The 20717-nt window shown below is 41.8% G+C and overlaps 1 protein-coding gene across 2 annotated transcripts in view; it reads right to left on the reverse strand.

The window, feature by feature from the left end:
• Positions 1 to 308: 308 nt before the first annotated feature.
• Positions 309 to 20717, reverse strand: part of WHAMM (WAS protein homolog associated with actin, golgi membranes and microtubules) — a 63396-nt gene continuing 42987 nt past the window's right edge. Inside the window, exons 1-10 of one of the 2 annotated variants that reach the window (XM_006030400.3) lie at positions 19811 to 20706; positions 15585 to 15758; positions 13838 to 13988; positions 12898 to 13067; positions 11089 to 11254; positions 9973 to 10160; positions 8343 to 8429; positions 8165 to 8260; positions 5034 to 5475; positions 309 to 1880 (exon numbers count right to left, since the gene is read on the reverse strand). In XM_006030400.3, coding sequence (XP_006030462.1) covers positions 1588 to 1880; positions 5034 to 5475; positions 8165 to 8260; positions 8343 to 8429; positions 9973 to 10160; positions 11089 to 11254; positions 12898 to 13067; positions 13838 to 13988; positions 15585 to 15728 — 1737 coding nt within the window. In that variant the 5' untranslated portion in view covers positions 15729 to 15758; positions 19811 to 20706 and the 3' untranslated portion in view covers positions 309 to 1587. Of the gene's footprint in view, positions 1881 to 5033; positions 5476 to 8164; positions 8261 to 8342; positions 8430 to 9972; positions 10161 to 11088; positions 11255 to 12897; positions 13068 to 13837; positions 13989 to 15584; positions 15759 to 19810; positions 20707 to 20717 lie in introns of those variants that run through there. The other variant, XM_025212084.1, reaches the window with a different exon arrangement.

A 20717-nucleotide genomic window follows, 5' to 3' on the forward strand; every position in this document is an offset into this window, starting at 1 on the left:
GCTGGGGAGGGTTGTGTGGTGGGGCTGCTTGCGGCAGGGCAGACCTCAGGGAACACCACACCAGTGCCTCCCTAGTGAATGGCCAGTATGGGGTGCTGGAAAGCCTCAGCTCCACCGCCTTGCAAGTGACCCCGTGGAGGGGAAAGGCTAGGGGAGCATACCCTGACAGAAAAGCAACAGGCTTGGGCAACAACATGGAGGCCAGGAGGGCTTGGGCAAAAGCACAACTGACACCAGTTAAGGCTCAAACACAAAACATGTAAATGACGGTTTTTTCAGCAAAATAACACCAGCTGTGTCCAATCACATTTGCACTAACAGCTCCTCTGATAGCCTGTTTAAAACAAAAATTAAGCTGAATCCAGCACCTTTGTTTGCTGTAATAAAACATCACTGTACCTGCATATAAGGATGTACATACAATATGCTGACATTGCCCTTGCTCTGCATTTTAACTTAAGGAACAAGTAACTCTTATGCCAAAACAGTTTTAAAACAAGAATAAAGTACATCCATCTGTATCATAAGGTCATTTTTTTATTAAGGGTCCATATAAACCCAAAAAACAAATCTCATTCGTGTTAAAACTCAAGATAAATATAGCTGAACACTTACCAATTGTTTCTATTACTTAGGTTCCAGGTATAATATAAATACTTAAGGCTGTATCTGGCAATAAAAATCTTGAGCGGGTATAAAAGCTTCATTTTCCCATACAGAAGATCAGTATCACTGTATCAAAGAGTTAGATCCCAGAAAATATAACATTTTGGCATTCTCTTATGACTACAGGTCCTTATGGCTGCTCGTATTTGCATAAACAAGCATTCTGTTTCAAAACACTGAGAGTGGTTTTAAAAAACAAAAAGCAAAAACACTTTAAGCTATCATCTTTAGGAGTGAATTTTTTTCAGTAATTTAATACAGTAGTAGTTGGTTATTTCAATACCCGGGATTCCTCTTCACAACCACAACTGCTGAGTCGTTCCATAGTGCAGGCATTACAATGCAGTGGAAAATTATTTGCATATTAAACCTGTTATTAATGTGATAAACCTTATAAGGAATCTGTATTATAGACAATATGTAGTTCAAAGGGAACTTCCAGTCCTGGGAGGTAGTGATGCAGAGTTGCAAATTGCTTTAAAATGGCTCTCTGGTTTTGTTCTTGTCTTTCAATTCCTGGATTATCTTCTTGCCGGTAGTGTCAATTTTTAGTTAATTTTATTATTAAACCCCTTTGCAGTGTCTTTTCTATACACTCTGGAGTAGTAAAGTTTACAGTAGGAGGGATGTTGTGATCCTGGATTTAGCTCCCCACAGGCTCAAGGGCTTGGAGTCTCCACTCCACGAATGAGCTGCACTCTCTTGTTAATCCATAGGAATGCATTCTACAGTGTAGCCTCACTTTTAAAAACAAATCTACACAGCCTAAGAGGCAAATCAACAGGACTATTTGATATAACACTCAGGACGTTTTGGATAATTACAGGAATAACAATCCTACACACCCTGTCCTATTGCTGAGGAAAGGCAGAGTCACCTAAAAAGTGCAAATTGACCAAGGCACAAGCTGCTCTGAGCTGGTTAACTGTCCCATTCTCTATTGTTCTGATCACCATTTTCATCGTCTTCAGAGTCAGCAGACACTTTCTTAATTCTCTGGATGGCTGCCTTTATGCTTCTTTCAAGTTCATTGCTGGATTCTCTGACAACTTTCTCCGGATCTCGATTCACTTTCCTTAGCTTAACTCCTTGTCTTATGGCTAAGAGGATGCTGTCTTTTATTGATGCATCTGAAGGTGATGAATTAGGCTTTTCCACTCTTCGAAGAAAAACTTCACCATGCCTCAGTGAGGCCAAAACCTTATCCATGGTTCCTACGGCAGATCAAACCAAGTTATTGTTCTCAAAAGAGAGGTCAGCAATACCTACATTATTTAATTATAAAACCATATAAGGATGCTTGGGATAGTTCCCTTGTCTTGTAGAGATTTAAGTATTGTCTGTCTGGACCCAGATTCCCACATTTTTCCCAAGCTAGTAGTCCCAATATCTGGAACTGGGCCCCTCAAGCTGAGAATCCGGCCCTCTCTGTCATTGCACAAGTTTATGTACTGGAGAATTAATTATATGCAAAGGAGGACACATTTCTCTTTCACTGCAGTTTTTTAAAACATGTAAAGCAGTTACTGAACCAAAAACCTTAGCTTGTGTCCATTATTAGAAACACTAGCATTTTCCTTAGCTTGCTCAGATGCCTGCTGCCACTGTCAACTGCATTTTTGTTCAACTAAGGGAAAAATGAAGAGGTGGAAACTTGTGGTATGACAGCATGATATTGAACCACTGAAATCAGTGGGAGTAATGCAACTGGCTTCAGTGGGAGCTGGATCAGACCCCTAACCAGGCTGGCAGCTCTCTTCTCAGTTCAGTTTGAACATAAATCATGTGGTAAGATCTGAATGAAATGTTCAGTGTATGTTTCTGAATTTCAGAACCCCCAGCATGCCAAGACCAGGCTGCGTGAGCTCCTCTGTTCTTTAATACCCTGGCACCAGGCTCAGGCTACTTTGCTGGAGTCTGTTGATATCCTCAGATTCTCTCACAAAAGGGAAGGAGGTCACCACACAAACCAATGAAAAAAAAAAAAAGCCATCTCTCTACATCAATAGGTCCAAGCTGTCAGCTGAATTGTCTGCTTTCAAGGGGTTTTTTTTTTTTCACGTGCAGTACAGTGAAGGTTGTGTGATGAATTCTTCGCATGCCGTACTGAGAATGTAATACTGTGCTGAATTCTGCAGTACTTTGGGAGAGATCTGCAAATGCCAGGTAAAGATGGAACAAAGACCCACAAATTAATTGCACTAATTAGCTTTCTAGAGAAATCAAATTGGATCTACAGATGAAGATGTGCTGCTAGTCATGGGCCACTGAGATTAACAGATGATGAGAGAGGAGCACTTATTAGTAATACCTTAGAGCTAATCTTCTGCATTCAAATCTCTGTATGCTAGTTACCAAAATTTTGAATATAGCATATAAATACCTTCCAAGACTACAAATCCATGTGCAAACAAGTCTAATGCACAAGGATTTTGCATGGCTAAGCATAACCTTCTAAGCAGATGGCTTTCCACTGGTGAAAAGGTCCAGGTGTTCATGTTGCAACTGTTCCTGCAATTAAAAGCTGGCTTTTCTCTCCTAAAACAGAACAAACAAACCCCACCCCTGAACTGCAAATTTCCTGCACTTTCATTTTTGAAAACATCAAAAGTGACCGTTCCAAGGTTAGGATTTGGAACACAACAGATTTTGCACACGCAGAAATAATGGAAGAATGTTATGAACAGCTCAAATTACCAACACTAGCAAAGTGTATAAGAGACTTAACTCCCAGTCCTGTGTGCTGGTCTGGCTGAATCACATTTTTCTATGTACACAACTTTTGCCACATGGACCTTGCTGATTTGAAGGCTTCCCTACTGTCTCAGCAGTTTAGATTTGCTTCTGTTTCACAGCCCCTTTGATGAATTAAAGTGAACTTTTTAGGCAGTCCTGCCTGTGGTGACTTTCCTAACTGGGCTGTTACAAAGGCTGGCTAGCTGTAGCATGAATATTATGACAAAGAGAAAGAAAAGAGTGTACACGTTTCAAGGGAATCACTTTGCTCAAAAAGAAGCTCTCCTGTGAATAGCGGCAATGTAAGGTTGCTGCCTTCCTACTTGAAACGACCTCCCCACGCGTTTTGTGAATATCTGCTCACTTGAGTGACAAGCCTGTTAGCAGGAAGTAGCCAATACAATTATGGGAGATTGCTGCGTTCTGTTCCCATTCAGTATCTGAATTGCTGAATTCCAACTGCAAAAGTCAACCTCTGGTTGTACCTTAACAACTCCCAAGCAGAGAACAATGGTATCTCATGGGGCATACTGTTCTTGTGATCAATGAGCACTGCAAAATGAAAAAGCCAACAACTTGACTACGTGCACTTATAGAAGCTCTGCCCAGGATCTGAAAGTAAGTCTTACTTGGAAACTGAGCCAATTTAATCTGGGCAAGCAGGTAAGGAATTTCCACAGTTCTTGAGCTGAACAGGTGTAAAAGATGCAGCCTGAGGAGCCCTATCACTTGGTCATGCTACTCATGAGTCTTGAAGCAGTCTCATGCACAGCATGCGGGGCTGGATCCAGAGCGCACACTGTGCACAAAGCACAATGCCGCACTACAGGTACAGACCAGCTCTTCACTACTCTTCTGGCCCAGAGGGCCTGATGAGTTTGATACCCCTGATTTAGAGCATTAGACTGCACTGTCACTTGTTATACTCTGTAAACACTAAAGTGTGGGATTTGTAGGAGTACAAAGCTGTCTGCTGTAGTAACTTGCATGAGAACACCATTCATCTCAACCACCACACCTATTTCAAGAATATCTATGGCAAGGTTTTTTTGGGAGGTGGGGGTAGATACATGTATCCTCTTACTGCAGAGCATACATGTATGCTACAAAAGCCTAACTGTTAATCCAGGATTCATCCTGCAGCCAACAGGAGAGCAGGGATCACAAGCAGTGCAAGAGCCAGTGCTGAATGTGGAGCAATCCATATAAAATACAGTGCTGGGATAAGAATCATTTAGTTTTTAAATGCTGCCTTTAATTATGATGCCCCTCAAGCAGGAGGAGTGTTGTATGGTCATTTGGATGTGAGAAACCAAACGGATTCTAGTCCAGGCACAGAGGTCAAAACTTTCTTGTAACTAATAACACTGGGCATCGAACCTGACAGAAAATGCTGCGCTGTCCAGAAGGTCCCTCTGAGGGGTCTCAAACTGGGCTCCCCAAAATCCCTGGTTGCTCCTAAGTCTTGACTTGTGGTCAACGCTAATAGCATCTGGTCTCTAGAAGCTGGGTTAAAGGCTTTCCCAAGTCAAGAGAAGAAACTCTGTACTTCCTGTCCTTAGGACTGCAGCTACACTGTTTACCTCTACAGCCATTGGAAGGAAAAGATTATTCAACACAAGCGCATTTACCTGTGCAGTCATTTACAGAACACTTGGGTGAGTCAGCTCGTCTCTGTGTTGCAGCACCTGCTGTGGAGTCTTCACAGATGAGGGGAAGTGGCTGCTCTTTGATGGTTGCTGGTGCCGTCAAATGCAGTGGCAGAGGAGGTGGAGGGGGGGGAGGAGGTGGCGGTGGCAGTGGTGGGGGCATCATCATCAGTCCTTCGCTGTACTTTGGATCTTCAGTGAGAGCAAAAACCTGCACAGGGGTATCTGCTGGGATATTCTGACATGGCATTTTTAAACCCTTGCCTGGTGCTAGCTGGGTGCTGCTTGACTGCTGTGGGGCTAAACTGATTATTGACATAGGCTGAGGGGACAGTGCTGGAGTCTCATGGGAAACACCTTGTGGCTGCTTGGTGTTGTGAAGCTGTGAAGGAGGCGTTTTCAGCACAAGCTGAGCTGGACACTTCTGAAAACAAAAAGTAGTTAGATGATGTCTTCATCTTGCTGGTAAAAAATATAAAAAATAAAAAAAAAAATACAGGCAGAGAGGAATTGTGGAGCAAAGACCCTCTGCTACTTGCTTGCTCAAGCAAGAGAAACCATGCTGCAGTAATTAAAGGGACTCTCAAGGGGATTTTCAGAACCCGTTACCCTATGCTCTCTACTGAAATCTGTTTCGTTAGTGGGGGGTTTTTCCATCAGTTCATTGCATACAAATGCTGTTTTAATAATGAAGGGCTGCTCACGAGCAGAAGGCTCCAAGCATTTATTTTAGACAAAAGGGGGCATTTACTGAAGCACTTATTGAGGAGTGAAGGTAGAATTAAACAGGCAGCATGAACAGATAACAGTTCAGACATGTTCTGCGTATTTTGATCTGTTTGCAAACATTCCTTTAATTGTGCTTTAGCATAAAACTAATTAGAAAAATCCCACTCCTGGCTTTTCTCTAGCCTGTTCCTTATCCATACTGTGTGTCAGAGCACAAAGAGGTAAAATGGATGCACAGGTTAACATCAGACACCCTGTAAACCCATGCAATAGAAAACCTGTCTCCTACTTGTTATGCTTTGGTGAGTATTGCTGTCATTCAAGTAAGCCTGCAGATAGGACAGTCATCAGAGTGGGTCTTGCGGCTTTGCTTTGCTGCTCTGGTGACCTTTAGGAAGCTATTGATTACCACAGGTTCTCTGCCACTCCTATTTCAACCTCTTGCTAAATTATACAAATGAACTAAAACACCCCACCCCCATATCCGTCTTCCCTCTTGGAAGAAAACTACAGAAGCAGAAGTGCACAGCTGCAAAGTGCTTTAAAAGTGCCCAATTGCAAAACCAATTAACCCTTATTTAATGAAGGTTCAGATGAAGGTGCCCCAAAGCAGAGCACCTTCACTAACTTCTGTTTGTCCCTACCTGCGAGCAGCCCACCCATGTCCCCGGTACTCTCTGCAGGACGGGAGGTGGGGAGGGGAGAGACTGCTGATCTGGGGTTTGCCCAGCCTGTGCTGGAGATGGGGTTGGGTGGATTGGAGCCCCCCTGAGGTGGGGGGCTCCAATCCACCTTCCTCCATCTCCAGCACAGGCTGGGCAAACCCCAGATCAGAGCTCCCTCCCCTTCTACCTCCCATCCTGCAGTCAGCACCAGAGTTAAAAGGCAGTGGGGAGCAGGGCTAGGGGCAACTCCAAAGTGGAGCTCAATTTCCCTGCCACCCCTGCAAACAGAGAATGTTTGCTGGATGGGGTAGGAGTGGAGGGAGATTGCTGTAACTCATGGCACTTTCTGTGAAGCGCCATGAGTTACAGCAGGGAGCTGCACATCTGTCAGTGGCTTGTACTTTGCTATTAAAAAAAAAAAAAAAAAAGCAGAAAAACTTAAGAAAGGCAAGACTTCTATTATACACAGTATAAAAGTCCTAACCTGGCCTCCCACTGGTAGTGTAAAGGACTGTCTGCTTTTAAAACCTAGTCCAAATGTTAAAAATAGACTGCAGAAATAGGAATGACCTTTTCTTTTCTTTTTTTTTGCTAAGTTTCAGGCAACCATATGTCAGATTGTAGTGCAGTGACATGGTTCCATATGGTAGGGAAACAGGGTGAGATTTCAGAGTCTTGTATGTGAGAACAAACTCTTGACTTTTTCTTTTGAGACGCATCTTTTTTTTTACTTACGTACTCACACATTAGTTTAACACTTGACATCACTAAACCTGGATGATGATGGATCCACTCTTAATAATTTCCCCCTTGAAGCTCACTGCCAAATTCTTCCCATTTCTAACCATTACTTAATCCACTGCTATGATGTTCTTTAAGATGTCCTAACTTAGATACTTGTAACTGCCTAAAAGCAAGGCTTTAAATAAAGCGCTGAATAAACTATTCAGTCTTACAAAACCTTAGTGCGCTTTTGGACAGTGGTCATAAAACGGAAAAGAAGAAACAGATACCAGTCAACATTAATGGTTTGAACATGGCCCATATCAATCAAACTCATGAATGAAATGTACCAAGAGGTACACAGGAATGTAACGTGCTTACTGAGGGCAGCATCACCCCTCTCCATGCAATCTAATCATCTGAAAACACCCGTAATGATCTTTTATTTAAGCAAAGATCCAAATGACCGATTGAAGAGGTTCTGTTTTATGGAAAGATTGCTGCCTTAAGTACCGTTTAAAGTGAGCAGGAGCTACTGAAACTCTTCTCTTAGCCTCTCTGGGCATTTATACACACACATTTTCATGCTCGACATGATTAATTGAGTCTGCTCCGCATGTGAGCTGATGCGCACAGCACTGCATCGCTTGCAGCTGTATAAACAGCGAAATGTGTGTCAGCGCGAAATAAATGTTGGCGGTGCACTTTTGAACTAAAACACCTTTAAAAGCGCTTTTCAAAGTGCCCAGCGCTGCAACACTTGCATGTGTAAAAATGTCCTTTGTGGCAATCCTGAAGTCCACAGCAGAGGAAGAACAATGGATTTGGGGAAGATAATTACACAATATTTTCAATGGAAACACTCTTCCAGCATATGTAGATCACATTACCTTGAACACTTGCATACAGTTTTTATGTCAGTGTTTTAGAAGGATAAATAATTTCAGTATCTTCAAGTTTTAACTATCCTTTTAAAATTATATTTACAGTACTTGCCTCCTTGAATGTTTTCAGCCTCTCCAGTGTTTTCTGGCGTTCCTGGCTTATCCAGGTTTTCTTCTTTTTCTCTTCCTCTTTCTTTGTCTCTCGTTTCTACATTTAAAGACACGTGAGTAAGCTTTGGGCAGGCAGAAGCATGGCTGGCAGGCTCTGCAAGTTTTCCTTTGGTACTCACGATCTTTATGCTGTGATGCTGCTGGTAGCGTTTTATGTTTTCCTGGGCCTCCTGAAGTCGAAGCTGGTGGCTCTCTTCACATTGCTCCTGATGGAATAATAAAATTCAAACAACTCCCAATTAGCTTGTCAAAGTGTGTGTGAAATCTATGCTCTGAAAAGCAGTTGCAAAAGAAGCATCCTAAGCTTAGGAGGTACAGAATGGGACTAGAAATTTGACATCTGCAGGAATCTTTCCACAGACTTTGGGCATTAGCTCTGGATTGTGATGTCTACCCTAGACTGGCAGATGGGCTACAGAGGAAGCAGACAACTTTGCAGAGTGCAGGATTGCCTTGTACTGCTTCTCATCCCTATGGTCCATTTAGGACAACAGCTAAAGAAGCTGTATGTAACTGTCCACAGCCAGGCAGATGGTGGCTGAGATGAGAGGGAGAAAGGGAAAGGAGGAGAGAGGGGAACTGAAAGGTACCAGGCTCCTCCGTTCGATACTCCAAATGTCTTATTTATAAAATCAGAGATAGCACATGCACACACAGCATGGTAAATACTTCCCAGTAGAATACTCGCCATCGGTAATGATACACATCAGAGAAGTTGCAAGTTTCATTACTTTCTGCCCAAATCATTACCCAAGTCATTTGTTTGTCATTCTACAGATGCAGGTTTTTTATCTAAAAGGTTGGTTAGGCATTTGCCAATCACCTAGTACTTGGCTTCTGTGTTAAATAACCAATAGATTGCTATTGAGTGAATGAAAAATCAAAGCAGAAGAAGCAATTGTGGGAGACAGAGTGATTCAGGAAGTATCACTAGCAAGAGTCTGGTAGTAGCTACTGGAAGTTCCAAGGGTAGAGGCATTTGTTCGGAGCTGAGCAGATATATGCCACACTGTTCTCTGCATTTGGGTCTGAGATAGCATGGATGTAAAGCAACTGAATGTGCAGAGCTTGCTGGAAAGGACTGGGAGGCTCAATTTACGCACGTTTCCAGTTTGTGGTGCTCACTGTAACTAATGCAAATGGAAAATAAAGCACAAAAACCCCATAAGCTGAAGAGGCCAGAGAGAAAGCTGTAGTAGCAAAAGCTTTCTATCACCCCACACAAACACAAAGTATAACAGATCACCATGCTGTACTTGTCGTTTGTACCTGCAGCCTTTTGCATTTTGAGGCAGACCTCCTCCTGAGGTGCAGCTGCTTTATACCAGGCTACCAGGGCAGAGCACCTATAACTATAGCTGACTATAGGAGGACTCACCCCATGTAGGAGAACAGCCAGCATAACTGCTCTTGCATCAACCTCATACCAGGTACTGGGGCAGGGACACAGCTGAGGTTTCACTGGACCCTAGGAACCTCATGATGTCTGCCATTCCCTTAAGATAACCAACCTAAGTTAGAGCAACCTTAACACATTCTGACAGTCTGTTCCACCACACAGCTGACCTAGAAGCACAAAGCTAGCTTCAAGCTGCCACTGCCTCCCAGATGGGGTCACAGCACCCAGTGCCATGCTGTCCTGTATACACTCCTCCCAAAGCTTCCCTTTACAGTTCCCTTTCTACCCCCTACAAAGGAGGATTTGCACTACAAGCTAGAAAGAGTGCCCAGCTCCTGGACTGCATTTACTTTTTTGTTCCTGAGGTAGGCTCTTCTCGCACAGATAGTCCCACGTTTAGTCTCCAACTGCTGAGTCTTCAGCCTCAGCTTAGTCACTTCTGATGACTGAACATAATGCGGTCCCCTTTTCTGTTCAGTGACCTGGAGTTCCTCAGGATTTTCACATGTATCATAGTAAACAACTTCATCCTGTTTCTCTAGAAAGGCATTCAGTTTTTAAAAACAAAACCCCAAACCCCAGAAAGCTCTAAAGTTCTTTAAAAAACTAGTGACACTAAGACATAGAAGCTGATAAGCAAGTTGTTAGAAGTACATTTTAAACCTGATTTGAGCCCTGAAAATATTTGTGCATATATATAACTTTACTCACCAGAGTAAAGTTACCGATGGGTTTTCTAGATCAGGTTTAAGCCTTTACTGCTGCCATGGTTTGGCTTCCCATTTAAGATGCTGGGAATTTTTTCTGGTTACTCATACCTTTTCCTTCATTGAGTCTCTTGGCAAACTGAGAACCATTCTGAATTGCAACTAATCCATTTCTTTTACTACAAACATATATTTTGATTACATTAGACAATAAGCAATAACATTATTTATCCAAACACTACACTGTCTACTAATGGAGACTACTTAACCCAACTAATTAACATTGCTTATATTTATAACTTGTCATAAATACACTGTTTAGAAAAAAGCTAGTTAGCAAAAAAGAATCCTAAGTAGAATCAAATTACAATCGCTTTCTTTTGTTGTTAATATTGTGTATATTGCAATTCTACATTATTCGGTTTGCCATTCAATTTTAGGGCACCATCAATGGGTTTTTTTCTTTCAATTACATAATTTGTATAAGATGTATGCACAATTGCTAATTTATATTTCCAAAACATGTATACGTGCATGGCAGGTGCAGTTAGGACTTGCTGTCTGTGTGTTCCTTTATCCATTTATCAATAAGTGTTATCAAATTTGCTTCATAAGACTGAATTGAGTTTACTGAAATGTCTTGCTGTTGAGAGAAAACTTTAAATGGAACAAGAGCTGAGTAGCAGCAATGCACTCTTTTACAGGATGTGTGCATCTCTATGTTTGTATGTTTTTAGGCTGTGATTATTTTCTTCTTACCTTTAATCTGTCTTTTTAAGGTCTCTAATTGGGCAATGAGCAGCATTTCTTCATGTTTCAGTATCTCAAGTTGTATGTTATACAATTTCAGCTGAGTTTCATAGTACTCTATTTCCAGTTCCTCTACTACAGCTATATTCTTTTGTTGTTCGTCAAGGTTTTCCATCTGTACATTTCCAAACAAGAAATAAAAAAAGCATCAGTAATGGAGTGTGTGAGTGAGTGTGCGCATGCGTACACGCAGACGTTCTCGCCTCTTCCCCATGAAAGTTAGTTTTTGACAACATGCTTGGAAATAGCAAGAGTAAGCAGACTGACTATCAAGTTGGTTCAGCTGAGGAGATTTGGTCGCTCCTAAAAGTGACCCACAACAAAGTGGGAGAAGTATATAAAGTATACCCTTACCATTGCTTTTTAGCCATTTATGAACACCACTAGTTCTGAGAATATTGTGCAAAAAAACCCCTCAAACCCAGTTTTCCCCATTAGAAATTCATATCTTGTCTTCCAAGAGAACATTCTCTGGCAACTGGAGAACTAGAAAAATGCTGACCTTGCAAGTTTTGAAGAGAACGAATGGTGAGCAATTACAGGATATTTAGCTGCACTGCTTATCATTCCTGGGATGTGTGTTCAGTTTGGCTTACCTACTTAACTATCCATTTAAAATGGAGCTGCCATATGCTGCAGCTGCTAGGGCATGGTAAGGCACAGTGTCACCTATAAATATCCTGATCTCAGTGACAAGTGCTTTGGTATCATGGGAACAAGTGCAACCAATACTTTCTTTAGAAAGAGAAGAGGGCTTCAAGCAGAAACTAAAGGCAGCTGATACTACCTCAAGAGTCACTCATTTAAAGCACACTCTGTGGCATTGCATCAAGTCTTTAAAAGTCAAAAGGGAAACTTTGAATTTTAAGGGCTTGAACAGGATCTCCAGTCATGAGGGCCCATGTCACATGGCCTGTAAAATCCTCAGCTATGTTTGAAAATGCATGTTCAGCATCTGATTTTATAAGACAGGATCAAAATCTAAATGTCTGATTTTTTTTTTCCCCCAAATGACAATACAAGACGTGGCTGCACAAGCTCTATGAATTTTCTCTATGTCAACTGACCAGAAATACTGAGATAGCAATTGTAATTTTCAGCAGTTTATTGTTGGTTTAACTACTAAAAAGTTCTGGTCAGTAAAAATATTATCTGGTATGCATAGAACAGAACCACAAACATTAAAGGAACAGAATACTGTGTCTACATAACTTTCATTTTTTCTTTTATGATAAAGCTGCCATTAATAACAGTTCTCCATTATGCCAAAGTCAAATATAACAGTGTTTTTATATAAGCACAAATACACAGCTGTTAATTCCAAGTACAGGTGGGGCATTGTACTACACACAGAAAATAACAATCAGAGGATTACAGAAGCAGGTAGAATTCTGATCTTTTTCAAATTTGCTAATTGTAAAAATGTCTGCTTCTTGATACAGTCCTCTTCTTCTCCCCCAAATACATGATTTATTGAGTAGAGGAAGTAGAGAATTTTAGGTATGTATTCTTCCATAATTTCAGAACTAATTTTGAAAACCAGGGAGTTTTTTGTTTCAAAACTGTTGTTGAGAAACAAAATAATTCGGCACATTTGATCAACTCTGTGATTTAGCATGTGCTCAAGTACTTTGCTGAAAGAGCGCCTTTTAAGTCTGAATTCATTAACGAACAGGGTCTAAAAGACTCTTTTTGACTGGATCAAGTCTTTAGCATGGTAGAAAAAAGGACATGAACCACATTTTGCTACAGTCTTACTTTTTTCCGAATGCCAGCTCTCTTCTTCTTCAGACACAATTCTTTTGCTCTCCTGTGCTGAAGAGTCTCTTTAGCTAACATGTACTTCAGGTTTTCTTTCCTTGGAGAAGCTGATGCCCAGCTGGCTTGGCCAAATCTCAGCTGATCTTGTTCCATCTGCTTGTTCATTGCTGCCAAATTAAAGAGTTTCAACAAGATATAAATGCTGCTGTACTGATAACCCCCATTAGTCTATGGAAAATGAAGTACTGAGGAACTCTGGGGTGGGGGGGAGTAAAAGCATTACTTTTATACATGTACTGTATATATATTTTTAAACAACAGGACTAGAAAGGCTGGAATCAGAGTGCTATAAAGTCAAACTAGTTCTGCCATTAAATACTCCATTAAATCCTTAACATTTTACATGCTAAGAGTTAGTCTTCTGCAATAAGGGTCAGCAATTTCGTAAGGTGGTATCTGGACCAACTGTGTAATTGGGATAGAACTGGGCAAGCTTTTAAATGCAAGACATTCTGAATTTAAATTTCAAACTTCTTGCATTCAAAAGCTCGTCCAATTCTCTCCTAACTACAGTTGGTCCAAAAAAAGATGCCATTCTAAGAAATCCTTGCTTCTGTAAGACTGACATAATGGCTACATCAGTCTTACACTATCATAATGTTAAGGGGGGGGGGGGGGGGCATATAAATCCAGTAATAAATAAAAATATTTGCTGAGGTTTGTAAGGCCCAAATCTTGGTCCACTGATGCAATTCTGGGTGCAGACACTCTTTTAACATATGCTAGGGGCTCCTCCTAGCCCCATGATATGCAGTGGTGTAATTGCAATGACAATATAAAGGTTTTTTTCTTATCTGAGCTGCAGTCTTATTCTCAGCAGCGCTGCTTAGGGGTATGTAGGCCTTAGAGTCAATTCTTCACAAGTTACTTGGCTTACCTGTCAGGGCTTTCACAGTTTCTTTGAAATAGTTCACAGTGATGTCCTGAATAGAGCACACTGCTTCTGCAGCCTGCTTAGTCCATTTTGCAACTTCTTTCTGTAGGGCTTCTATTCTTTTAGGGCCCAGGTTATCAAACTGCAACGATTTCTATGAAGAGATATGTTGTGCAATTAACCACTGATCATTATCATGTTGTTTAACCAAAACAATGCCACATAGACAGGCCAATAATGGCTTTTGTGACCTCCACACTCCTTGTCACAAAACGAGTAAAAACAATGTGATATCAGGAGCATAGGAGAAAAACTGTTCACTAGGGTGCCCCAGAGGAGGACAAGGAGAGCAATGGCCATAAACTGTTAAGAGGATGGTTTCGGGTGGGATGTAAGGAAGAACTTATTTACGGTAAGGATGGCCAGAATATGGAACAGACTTCCTAAGGAGGTGGTGCAGTCTCCAACCTTGGAAAGCCTGCAAGAGGAGCCTGAACAGACACCTTGCTGGGATCATTTGATCTCAACAGTATTCTGACCCAGAGCAGGGGGGGTTGGACTCAATCGTTCAAGGTTCCTTCCAGCCCTTAGTTTCTGTGATTCTACAATAATGACTTGAGCATTTCCACTGAGAAACAATGGATTCAATTATTTCTTAGGGTGGCATTAAACAGTCATCTTAAAAAATCACCTTGGGTTCAAAAAGTTTTCCCTGCTAATAAAAGTAACTCATGTACATTCTGTTCTCTTTGGTTTATACCATGCATCTGACAGCACTACACACAGTCAATTTTTCCTCTCTGCAATAGCATGGTTTTCACAATAGCAGGGTTAAAAAAAAAAAGATTTAAGTACCAAGTTAACACACTTGTAACATCCACAACAATTGGCAGGGAGCACAAAAGAAAAAGTGCAGTGCCTGAAAACACTACTACTTGTTTTTTTTAAAGAGATGATTTGAAATATAGAGTCTAATCTTCCTTTGCAGATTTCAATTTAAAAAGAATAGAAGTTTCTGAGTTAGGTTTGTGAACCCTACTCTGCACTTATCACATCATAAATAAAAGAGCACACTAGCTTACTTTCGTAGCATTTGTAAATTCAGTATCCAAGACAATTATGGTAAGTTAACAATAGTTTCATCCTTAATTCAGAATTATTCTGCTTCTGTTCATTTCATCCGAGACATTAGTTTTAAAGATTATACAGTGAAATGTTAAAAATCATAGCAATCCATGATAGTGTTCCTTAACTACAGTGGCATAATATCAGGGTCAATCTGATGCAACACAGAAAATATTGACATTGGATGAGCTTTTCCATGCAATATAGAAGCACAAATCCCTCAGAAAGTTAATGTGTCTCATGCTCATAAGTGGCTCAGGTCCCTGTAAACAGAGAATGAATACCAGGGGGAAAAATTCCAGAGAGCAGAACAGGGTGAGGAACTGGATAGAGAAAATAAAAAAAGATGTTAGTGAAAAGCCAACTGAAAACATTGGCTGAGTTGCTATTCAGCTGTATACCACAGATTCTACACATCCTCTGAGGATAGATCAGCTTTAACTTTGAATTCTTCAGGGTTTTATCAAGTCAATCATAAGTTTTGTGGGCTTGGGGACAGAGGGAGTAAAGGAAGACAAAATCTGGGGACTTAAAGACACTTAAGCAATTTGGGGGCCAAAACTGCCCAGCGGGCAGGTGCAGTGCTACACCTGATTTGATTTTTGTCCTCAAAGGGAATACCTACCAGGATTTCCAGCTTGTACAACGTTGCCAATTCTCTCATATCTCTAAAGGGCTGCAGTAAATATTGGTAGAATTGTGTTGCCATAGTAACTAAATCCCAGTAAGCCTCATCTTCTTCTTCATAAACCTTCATTAAAGCTACCATTGTGTCAGCATTTTTATGCCGCTGAAGAACCTAGCAGATAAAAGGTTTGAGAGTTAGTGTCAGCTGCAGTACTTCTGTTTCTGGGCAAAACATGACAGTCTCTCAAAGATTGCCTTTTGCATTTGTGTACATTACAACACTGGCATACTTCAGCAGAAAGAACCTATCACTTGTTGTCACATGAAATAGCCAAGACTTCCAGTTATGAGATGTAGTCCAGGTATTGGCAATTATTCCCCAATAAGAAATATCACTGATGACAATTTCTTGAGGGCACTAATTACTACATATCGCACGTGAAGAATGACTGCACAATGATGCCTTGACCACTTCTTATTGTAAAAATTCTGATAGATGTGCACAGAGGATTTTGTCCACATTATAAATATGAAGATTCACAGGGTAAGCAGAAAAGATGCACTTTGTAGGTCAAATAAGGTTTTCCTTTAAAAACTAATTATTGCATTGTTCCCCTCAGGCCTACAAAATGCCTAGTAATAAGAAATGAGCTATGATAAGCAAAAATCTGACCCTAAGCATGAACACACTGACTTTCAGACCTGGACTACTTCTCCTTTGAACTTCTAGTGCAATGGGGGGCAATTTTTTTTTTTTTTTTGCAGATATGCCACAAATTATTACTGCGCCCTCCTGAGTGCTACTTTGATCCCCACTTCCTCTTCCCAATCTGCTGCTCTTCTTTCTGCTTATTGCCCTGTGCTCCCTGCCTGATCTGTTGCTTGTCACCTGTCCCCTTCCCGATCTGCTGTGTGCCACATGCAGAGGCTGCTCATGTCACTTGTCACACTCATGCCTCAGATTGGCCACCCCTGTTCTAGAGTAACCTACAGTTATAATCCTAAAGATACATGGCATTCTTATACTACAGGAACCTAACCTAACAATACCAATTATGTGAATTTTAACCTTTATTTCTTCCATACATATTCAAACTGCCTTTTAATACATGTCTGTATCACACCTAATCCCTAGGGTCTCACTCTCATGAGGTTTTTTGTGCGTCTGCCATACAGGTTTTGAAAACTTGCACAATTTAATAGTGTGCTAGAGATTTTCACAGATTAGTCCCATGCTAGACACGAGTCCGTGATTTACTGATGACAGAGTTTTTTCAAATTCATCTGAGAGCAGCTAAATGTGACAGTGGTATTTGCCAGCAAACACAAATTTTGCTTTTTATGCCAATTAAGCTGAGGTAAGCTCCATGAGAAATGAGGTAGGGTCCTGAAAGGTTGTTGGTTTGGATACTGGGATTTTACGCAGAGGAGGGAAAGAAGAAATCTTTGGAAAATGCGGGCCCAACTGTGTTCCTATTGAAAACAATGGGGTGAGACCTTTGACTCTGTCTTCCCAATTGACCCTGGGGAAAAAAGGGTGCTTAGAAGCTAAGGTCTGGCTAGGACAGAATACCTACAGTGCAACTTCTGTCTTCCAACTATTTTCTCACAAGCTGTGGCATGCTGGCCATGTCAGAAGCCAGGCCTTATATTACAGAAAGTGCTATGGCTCGCGGGGGATAGTCCCTGGAGGCTGCCCTAACTTAAGGAGAAGGCAGGATAGGTTTGCACCTTAAAGACTAATGAAAATGGAGATATCTAAGCTTTCTTAAGCAGTAGCTTGCTTCATCAAATGCTCTGAGGGTCATCATAGCATCTGATAAAAACAAGCCACAGCTTACAAAGGCTTTAGGCATCTCTGATTTCAGTAGCCTGTAAGGTACAAATCTATCCTGCCTTTCCCCGACTTCAGACTCATACAGGTAACTGCCTCTCTCTGCCATAACTTAGGCAAGCCTCCCAAGGGTCACACTGCAGTGAGAAGCTTGGATTTTTTTCCCCCCATTATTTGAGCCAAGTGAAAAAATGTATTTGTCATGAAAAAAAAACCCTTTGGTTTTCCTTTCTGGTTCTCATGCACAATCCCAAAGCATGGGAGAGGGATGTGGTCATGCCCCTGCTGGAGAACATTTACATTTGGGGAAAGTAACAGGAGCAAAATTTTCTCCCCAAGCATGTTTTTTATTCAGCTTAGATTTTGTAAGCCCCTCCCTGTGACACTTCACTTTCTAGAAGTCTAGCTCACCACTAACTATACTGCTACTACTGGTATTGCTGGTTTTTTTCCAGTGAACTTGACTTAGGAAAATAGTATTATTTCATGCTGGTGTTGTCCTCCCCTCTGATGGGCTGAGGTATCTGGGAAGGCAAAGCAGAATATTTTCATTTACTATATGGCTATAAAAATAGGAAGAGAATGCCCTTGTGTTTATACCAATTTTGAGTCAAAAGCTATGGGTTTTATAGTTGCCTTTGCTTCAGAATTCCTATGCAACCTTGGGGAAATAAGTGATTTTTTGTGCCTCAACTACCTTGCCTCTAAGATGCAGGTGGTTACCTCATGGGCATTACTTCATCAGCATTTGCAAAGCCTGAAGATACAAGTAATGTTGTGTCAGGAGATGCTTTAGCCATGTCTCCACATTGCCAGAACTAAGCTGTTGTAAACATTTTCACCAAGCATGCTAAAAACCAAAGCTGATGTATGGTTCAGAAATACACTTCTAGGTGCTGCTGGTACCTTTTGCAAAAAAGAAAAATTAACCCAAATCATGTTTTAATATGATGCCACACTTCTGACCCTGCTTATTCTAGCAATCCAGTTATAGTAGGCATTAGAGTGTAACAACCAAATCTGAGTATCATCTCTAATAGACTTATCTTTTTCAATAGTGTTCTGGGAAAATCTTAAATCCTATTACACCCTTTAAACAATGAAATGTATCAGGTTGTGTAAAGCACTAGGCCAGTGCTGATTCTCCCCTGCAAAAGTACAGTAGTCCTGAAACACCTCCCATCCCCTTGTTCTGAAGAAGTGAAATTGTTAAGTAGTTGTATGGATACAGCATAATTGGTCATGCCACTAATTGTTTTTAACAAAGCAATGGACTACCTGCAGCTGTGCTCTTAAAGGGGATTATTTACAAAGCAAAATACCTCAACTGCTTAACCCTCACCTAATAAGGAACAGAGACCCTCAACATTTCCTTTAATTAGGAAAGAATCTTTTCTTGCTTTCATCGGTCTGCTCGGGTATCAGAAGATGGCTTTTTTTTTTACCCCCCATAAACCAGAAATACTTTTATTGGTATAGGAAGAAAGACCTCTCATCATTAGATAATGCACTTAGGCCAGAATTTTGCATTAGATAGAAAAAGATTGTTGCACCCCCTCAAATCAAGCATTTGCCATATGTCCACAGCCAGTGAGGCATTTAAATATAAAACCCTCACCAATACACATGCACCACTGTATTTTACATCAAAGACAGATTTCAGGGAAGAAAAAAGATTAAATTATTACAGTACTACTGATTAAGAGTGTTGTGTTATTTTGTTTTTGGCAGCTGCAACACTGGATGTTCTTTCGGCATAGGTGGTTGGTATTCTTTTTTTTTTTAGCACTCTAGTTCTGGTAGTCTTAAAGTTTCAGCTAAATACCTCAAAACATGCATGTGTACTGTCTACTTGAAATCTACTTCAACTGCATGCTACTAAGCCTGAAGAAGTCTAGACTACTCAACCATGGTCACTTTGTTGTTTTTGGATAGACAAGGAATAAATGATCAGACAAACACTAACTCAGGGTTGTCCTGGCATCCTTGGGTGCCTTGAGATCCTCTCAAGGATGATTTGTGGGGAGAGGGGGCTTCTTGGCTTTTTGCAACAGAATAATTGCTCTGTTTTTCAGTAGTCAAAAACAAGTATAAGCTCAGAGCTGACATTTCCTAGGGAGCCCCCACTGTAACCAGGCTGAGGAGCACTCGCTGACTGATTGCACTTTCCTCTAGCTCCAGTGGCTGTTCTAGCTATGCCTCAACAGTGCTACCCCCTCGCTGAAAGCCAGCTTGGAGAGCGGTAGTTCCCCGCTAGTCTGGAGTCAGGGTAGCTCTACTAGGCTAAAAAAACCCAACCAGATAACTGACTTGATTCACACCAGAACATTTTGTGTTACATCAAGTCCAAATCTTACAGGCAACTAATCTCAATGTCCCACATTACATACAATTTTTTTGAATTAGCCATGATCGTTCTGAGGCAGAGTTAATTCAATTTAATTGTCATTTGATGTGAATGGCTGGGCTGTGTCTGGTCTTGTTGGGAGTTGTATCTTGGCCTCCTCAGGGCCACATAAGACCAACAGTCTGTTTTTGCTGCTGCCTAGTGCAGTGTGCCTCTGAGCCATAGTCACCAAGATCACCTCAGGCCCAGCACTTCTCCCTCAGGCAAGCACCTGTGGAGCCACCCGTCTTGCTCCATTTTGCCAGGTCACTTCCAACCTGTCAGGCTGTAAAAATAGCCAGCCAGTTTGTTGTAGCCCTGATTAGGCCAGGATAGGACTTGCACCAAAATAGCTATATGGCCCACTCCTTTGCACATGAGGGGTGAAAACCAGTGTTGCCCAATGTCTCATTTGTGCCATCAACATTTCTGTGGCAGTGCAGGCACTAAGGCAACAGGCGTCGGTTCCCGTTGCTGTACTGCATGAAAGGCAAATCAGCGGTGCTTTATCACCAGGGGTGCGTGTTCCCCCTGCAGACTGCCCCAGCTGCTTGCGCTCTCCTGCCACCCTGGGAGGTGCTCTGGGGGCCTGAGGGTTGCCTCAAGCCCTGGGAAGACCAGGCTGCGCTCCCCAGGGCGGTGAGGGTGGCACCTGGGCTGGCCGCCCCAGTCACCAGGCGGTAGTTATGCTGCTGCCGAGACCAACACAGGGAACTGCCTCTGTGCACTTTCAGAGTGAGTGCACAGGCAGCCCTTGCCCTGGGGAGAGGGAAAGCCCCTCCGGGCTGCAGGGAGCAGAGCAGAGCAGAGGCCGGGCCTGGTTCCGGCCGTGGGGGGCGCCTGGGCCTGGCTTCGGCTCCGATGGTGGCAGGGGCCGGGGGCCACGGGCTGGGCCGCGCCCCCGCCGCAAC

The sequence above is a fragment of the Alligator sinensis genome, unplaced genomic scaffold (genome assembly GCF_000455745.1).
Source record: "Alligator sinensis unplaced genomic scaffold, ASM45574v1 scaffold476_1, whole genome shotgun sequence".
NCBI classification, from domain to species: domain Eukaryota; kingdom Metazoa; phylum Chordata; order Crocodylia; family Alligatoridae; genus Alligator; species Alligator sinensis.